The 6000-nt window shown below is 48.5% G+C and overlaps 1 protein-coding gene across 1 annotated transcript in view; it reads right to left on the reverse strand.

Annotated features, from left to right (window-relative positions):
- rel (REL proto-oncogene, NF-kB subunit) overlaps positions 1–4302 on the reverse strand; it is a 47114-nt gene extending 42812 nt beyond the window's left edge. The window contains exon 1 of the mRNA XM_033025160.1: positions 4143–4302. Coding sequence (XP_032881051.1) covers positions 4143–4155 — 13 coding nt within the window. The 5' untranslated portion in view covers positions 4156–4302. The remainder of the gene's footprint in view (positions 1–4142) is intronic.
- Between the last annotated feature and the right edge of the window lie 1698 nt (positions 4303–6000).

A 6000-nucleotide genomic window follows, 5' to 3' on the forward strand; every position in this document is an offset into this window, starting at 1 on the left:
GCATCTCTGGCGAACATGGATTGGTGATGCTTCAGGTCCCAAAGGAACCCGACACAAAACATCACCTATGTTCTCCAGAGATGCTGTGTGACCCTCCAGCACTCTGTGTCCTCTTTTTATAAACCAGCATCTGCAGTTCCTTGTGTCAACAGGTTGATAATGTCTTCCTGAGGGGATTGGTGGACAATCAATCTGGTCACTGGGCAGAACATCCCTGCCGTCCTCTAAAGAGAGTTATTTTTTTCTGGTTCATCCGAGAATGAAACTTAGTGCAACACATTTGAAAGGTGGCACCTCGAAAATTCACCCCCGTGTTATATTTTGTTCGAGTCAACGGACTGGGATTTCAGACCAGTGGGCGATTGGGGGTGCGGGGAAAGGGGGGGAACAAGCAAGTGGGTTGGAAAATGTAGCTTTTAGTTTGCAGATTAAAATCAAATCAGTAGCTTCTCATCGGCAAATATTACTCTGAGTGGGCAGCAGAGGACGAGCCTCAAATCTTTGTGCATCTACTGTTAAAAAAAAAAACACAATTTACTACTGGTTGATAGGAAAATAGATATTTTTCAGAATGAATTGAAACAAGTTCCTGCTGGACAGCGCGCCACCCTATGGGGAGGCATGTGTTCAGTGTGATTCAATGCTAATTGTTATGTCCTTGCCTTTCCCACCAGTATTGTCCTGCCCCATTCAGCAGCAGAATATCTTTGAATATCAGATTCGGCTCTGAACAGGGGGGCCAAGGTAACAGATATTAACTTCATGCGGAGAGTCCCCCTGTAATCCCGTTGCAGAGCCAGTCAAATCAGACTAGCAGAAAGACTGTGTGGGAAGGAACTGCAGATGTTGGTTTAAACCGAATTTAGACACAAAATGCTGGAGTAACTCAGCGGGACAGGCGGCAGCATCTCTGGAGTCGCGAGAAGGAATGGGTGGCGTTTCGGGTCGAGACCCTTCTTCAGACTGAGGGTTAGGGGAAAGGGAAACGAGAGGCATAGACGGTGATGTAGAGAGATATAGAAGAAAGATCCCCCTGCCTGTCAATAGAACAGCCTGTGCTTCAGTCCGCCCACTTTCCACTTTTGCTTCAATTTAAATTCGTGAAAACAAGGAAAGTTGCCGCTCGCTCCTGCTCTCGCCGTCGCCCACGTTAGTTTCACGAGGAGTCTTGGCCGCAGTTTCATTAGACTTTTGTTGTATGAACAAGCAGTAATTAACACGCACACCCACATACACACACCCACCCACATATATATATATACACACACACACACACACACCCACCCACATATACACACACACACCCCCACCCACATATACACACACACCCCCACCCACATATACACACACACACCCCCCCCCACAACACACACACCCCCCACCCACATATACACACACACACCCCCACCCACAAATACACACACACACCCCCACCCCAGAGACACACCACACCCACCCCACCCACAGAGACACACACACCCCCCCCCACACACACACACCCCCCCCCCCACCCACATATACACACACACCCCCCCCACCCACATATACACACACACCCCCCCCCACCCACATATACACACACACACCCCCACCCACAACACACACCACACCCCCCCCACCACGAGAACACACACACCCCCACCCACATATACACACACACACCCCCCACCACAGAGACACACACCACCCCACCCACAGAGACACACACACACACCCCCACCCACAGAGACACACAACACACCCACCCACAGAGACGACACACACACACCCCACCCACAGAGACAGACAACACACACCCCCACCACCACGAGACAGACACACACACACCCCCACCCACATATACATACACACACACACCCCCACCCACATATACACACACACACACCCCCACCCACATATACACACACACACACCCCCACCCACATATACACACACACACCCCCACCCACATATACACACACACACCCCCACCCACATATACACACACACACCCCCACCCACATATACACACACACCCACCACACAGATACACACACACCCCCACCCACAGAGAAGACACAGACACACCCCCACCACAGAGACAGACACACCCACCCCCACCCACAGAGACAGACAAAACACACCCCAACCCACAGAGACACACACCCCCACCCACAGAGACACAAACCCCCACCCACAGAGAAACCAACAACCCCCAACAAAAAGAGACACACACACCCCCACCCACAGAGACAACACACACACAACCCCACCCACAGAGACAGACACAAACACACCCCCACCCACAGAGAAAGACACACACAACCCCCACCCACAGAGACAGACACACACACACCCACCAACAGACACAACACACAAAAACACCCCCACCACAGAGAAAAACAAACAAACCCAACCCACAGAGACACAAAAACCCCAAAAAACAGAGAAACACACACCCCACCCACAGAGACAAACACCCCCCAAAGAGAAACAACACACCCCCCCACCCAAAGAGACACACAAAAACCCAACCCAAATAGACAAACAACCCCCCAACCCACAGACAACACACAACACCCCCAAAAAAAGACACACACACACACCCCCCACAGACACAAACAACACACCCACCCACATATACAAATCACAGCAAAACAACCCAACCACATAAGTAAAAAACAAAACACCCAACAAAAGAGTGACAACAAACACACCAACCAAAAAAAATATACAAACACCACACCCCCACCACATATACACAACACACACCCCCACCAAATCTACCAACACACACACCCCCACCCACAAATACACACACACACCCCCACCCACATACACACACACACCCCCCCACCCACATATACACACACACACCCCCACCCACATATACACACACACACACCCCCACCCACATATACACACACACACATATACACACACGCACATACACACACCCACATATACACACACGCACATATACACACACGCACATATACACACACGCACATATACACACACGCACATATATGCACATATACACACGCACATATACACACACGCACATATACACACACGCACATATACACACACGCACATATACACACCCCCACACGTGCACTCACACACACACATATATATATATATATATATTAATATACGCACATACACATATACACACACGCCCACATATACACACACGCCCACATATACACCCACATACAGACATACACCCACATACACTTTCAAACGTGTTTTTGCTTTTATTCGATACTTCCTCGTCGAGCCGGGCAGTGAATGTTGCAGCGGATTTGGGGGTTGAAGACACAAAATGCTGGAGTAACTCCGCGGGACAGGCAGCAGCATCTCTGGAGAGAAGGCAATGGGTGACGTTTCGGGTCGAGACCCTTCTTCAGACAGAGTGTAGCAAGAGTATATATAGCAAGACTTCAGTCTGAAGGAGGGTCTCGACCAGAAACGTCACCCATCCTCTCTCTCTCTCCCCTGCCTGTCCCGCCGAGTTACTCCAGCATGTTGTGTCTATCGTCGGTTTAAACCAGCAGCTGCAGTTCCTTCCTCCACACAGAAGGACTAGAGTTTCTGGTCTAGAGCCGGTGAGGAGGGAGGGGGCTGTTGGAGAAACACCGGGCCGGCCGCTCTGGGGAGTGGGAGGTAAGCAGCCTTGAATAAAGCGAGTAGCTTCGTCATTTTCAGACGCCTTCAGGATTTCCACCCACCACTGTTTCCGACATGCAAAGACGACGTGACATTTGAGGTCCAGGTCCGGGTACCCATTGCTCACGGGCTCCCCGGCCTCGCCCTCTTTCACCCAACAACCCGCGAACACACACAGCGGCGGCTGAAGCCCAAACATCAAGTGAACCCGAAGCCTAAACTAAAAGGGAGCGCTTCTCACTCGCCCTGATCCGCAATGGATATTAAACGAGAACGAGTCCACTCCGATTCTTAAAGGCACTTTGTGGTCGAAAACTCATCAAATTGCTACAAAATGCTGGAGTAACTCAATTTCGACTGTGAAAGTGACTCCTAATGGCGAGACGCCAGTAAAACAAGTGGCTCTCAACTCAGCGCATTTCAGAATAGCTTCAACAACAGCCAATTCAATATCTCCACACACTTGATTAATAAATAACTCGTCTTACCGTCCATGGCCATTTGCCCCGCGGTCCTGTTGCAGACCACAGATTGATTCCGATGTGTAACCTCTGTCTTCACTCTGAAATGTCCTGGTTACAAAGCTGCAAGAGAACCCCGTGAGTTTGATAAAATTCACCGGGGAAATTCCCCTCCGCCCCCTCGCTGACGTGAACTGGTCTAATGCAAATCCGACTGCAACTTGCTATCGCCGTCCAATTACAAATGAGAACCTCACTTAACCTAGTTAGTCGCCCACAAATGAATGAACTTAAGTTAGATTCACGCTTCATTCGGCCTTCCTCTTACACGCCACACTTTTTAACCTTGTTTGTTGTGCTTGTGAAAGGCCATGTAGGTAATATGAGAAATGTATTAATTCTACAGGGCCACCAGTCACCGGGACTCCAGGTAGAGTCATAGAGTGATACTGTGGGCCAATTTGCCCAGCTACACTAGTCCCACCTGCCCGCGTTTGGTCCATATCCCTCCAAACATGTCCTATCCATGCACCTATCTAACTTGTTCCATACACCCACCACCCTTTGTGTGAAAAAGTCACCCCTCAGATTCCAATTACATTTTCCCCTTCACCTTAAACCTATTTGCTCTTGTCCTTGTTTCACCTACTCTGGGCAAGAGACTCTGTACATCTATCAGATCTATTCCTCTTATGATTTCATATCATCTCATTCTTGATTGGGAAGTTCTTCTGTGACAATGTCCCCGTCCTTAGACAGGCATAACCAGCACCTTGTTCTGTAACTCACCACCTCTTCCAGCTTGGACCAGGAGACTGAATATTGCACATGTACATAATGGCCCTGCTCTACAGAATGGGCTTTGGGGAGGTAATCAGGAATTGGACACGACTGCCCTACGCAGATTTTAGTGGTACAGTCCAAATTAACAGGTGGGACACTGACTTCCAAAACAAATCTGAAATTGTGCAAGGCTGCAGACTCTCCACTGTCTTTGCGTGTGGTATTGAGCCATATGCCAAATCTATCAGGAATATCATGGGCATAGGAGTAGCAATCCCAGGTAGGTGGAAGCAGTCAGGTCAAAGCCTCTCAATGTGTGGATGCCGTCACTTTCTGCTGCTCAGTCCCACTGTCAATCTCCAGACTGAAGAGATATAGGACTTGTTTTTACTGATCTTGGAGGCCAGAGTTAAACAACACCGTGTTCCAACTAAGGGCGGCACGGTGGCGTAGTGGTAGAGCAACTGCCTTACTGCGCCAGAGATCTTGGTTCGATCCTAACTACGGGTGCTGTCTGTACGGAGTTTGTACGTTCTCCCCGTGACCTGCGTGTGTTTTCTCCGAGATCTTTGGTTTCCTCCCACACTCCAAACACATAGAGGTTTGTAGGTTAATTGGCTTGTTATAAATGTGTAAACGTACAATTGTTCCTAGTGTGTGTAGATTAGTGTTAATATGCGGGGATCACTGGTCAGCCTAGTTCATATCGCCCTATAGCGCTCACAGCAGTGCTCTGTAAAATTATGGAGAGGATGATAACCAACAGACTAGTTTATTTTTTAGAAACCAGAGGATTATTTGTTGATGTACACAATGGCTTTAGGAATGGAAGGTCTACAATGGAGTCTGTATCAGTTTTGGATCAGGATATTAAAAGGGCATTTAGAAGCAAGGAAACAGTAGTGAGTGTATTCCTTGATATTGAGAAGGCATATGATTCTTTGTGGAAGGAGGGATTAATGATTAAAATTTTTGACTTGGGAGTCAGGGGACGAATGTTCAACTGGATTAAGGATTTTTTAATTGAATAGAACAATACAAGTAATGGTTGGTAGTGTCAGCTCAGAGACTGTAGAAATAGAGAATGGAACCCCGCAGGTTC

Source organism: Amblyraja radiata, chromosome 8 (genome assembly GCF_010909765.2).
Source record: "Amblyraja radiata isolate CabotCenter1 chromosome 8, sAmbRad1.1.pri, whole genome shotgun sequence".
NCBI classification, from domain to species: Eukaryota; Metazoa; Chordata; class Chondrichthyes; order Rajiformes; family Rajidae; genus Amblyraja; species Amblyraja radiata.